At 49.2% G+C, this 1,069-nt stretch overlaps 1 protein-coding gene across 1 annotated transcript; it reads left to right on the forward strand.

Annotated features, from left to right (window-relative positions):
• Positions 1-22: 22 nt before the first annotated feature.
• Positions 23-1,014, forward strand: Pmar_PMAR016855 (conserved hypothetical protein; the record flags this gene model as incomplete). Its single annotated transcript, XM_002767632.1, has 1 exon — positions 23-1,014. A coding segment is annotated over one exon (992 nt), but the record flags the coding sequence as incomplete, so codon positions are not given.
• Positions 1,015-1,069: the final 55 nt, after the last annotated feature.

Below are 1,069 nucleotides of genomic sequence, written 5' to 3' on the forward strand. Positions count from 1 at the left end.
GTATTGGTGGTGTACTGAACAGGCTCTGACGTGGCCGAATGCTGATGGTCCCGATCTCATTGTGGATGATGGTGGTGATGCTACTCTGTTAATCCACGAGGGTGTGAAGGCTGAGAAGGCGTACAGGGAAAGCAAGATTATCCCTAATCCCGATGCGGAGAGTAATGCCGAGTTCAAGTGTGTTCTGACAATTCTTAAGGAGAGCCTCGAGCGTGGTGAAGTCGATAAGTGGACCAAAATGGCAGCGAAGCTCGTTGGTGTCAGCGAAGAGACGACTACTGGTGTTCATCGACTTAACTCGATGGCCGCGGCTGGTACTTTACTCTTCCCAGCTATCAATGTTAACGATTGCGTGACGAAGAGCAAGTTCGATAATGTGTATGGGTGCAGACATTCTCTTCCGGATGGTATTATGCGAGCTACTGATGTCATGATTGGTGGTAAGACTGTTTTCGTTGCTGGCTATGGTGATGTGGGTAAAGGATGTGCTGTTGCTATGAAAGGCTGTGGTGCCAAGGTTTTGGTTGGCGAGATCGATCCTATCTGTGCCTTACAGGCTTGTATGGAGGGGCTCACTGTCACTACTATTGAGGATGCAATATCCAAGTACAATGCCGACATTTTCATCACGGCTACTGGTAACAAGGACATTGTCACGCTCGAGCACATGAAAGCTATGAAGAACAACGCCATCGTTGGGAACATCGGGCATTTTGACAATGAGATACAGATGGAGAGGTTGGAGAACTGTCCTGGTGTCAAGTGCATGAACATTAAGCCACAAGTTGACCGCTTCGAATTCCCTGATGGCCACGGCATCATCATGCTTGCTAGCGGTCGTCTGCTGAACCTCGGATGTGCCACAGGTCATCCTAGCTTCGTTATGAGTTGCTCATTCACCAATCAGACCCTGGCTCAGTTAGAGCTATGGGAAAACCGAAACACGAAGTATGCGAAAGGGAAGAAACCCGGTGTCACCCTATTGCCCAAGGTTCTGGATGAGAAAGTTGCCAGGTTGCACCTCCCAGCTCTCAATGCCAAGCTGACTCAACTAACTCCAGAGCAAGCA

Source organism: Perkinsus marinus (genome assembly GCF_000006405.1).
Source record: "Perkinsus marinus ATCC 50983 genomic scaffold scf_1104296970354, whole genome shotgun sequence".
NCBI lineage: Eukaryota > Perkinsozoa > Perkinsida > Perkinsidae > Perkinsus > Perkinsus marinus.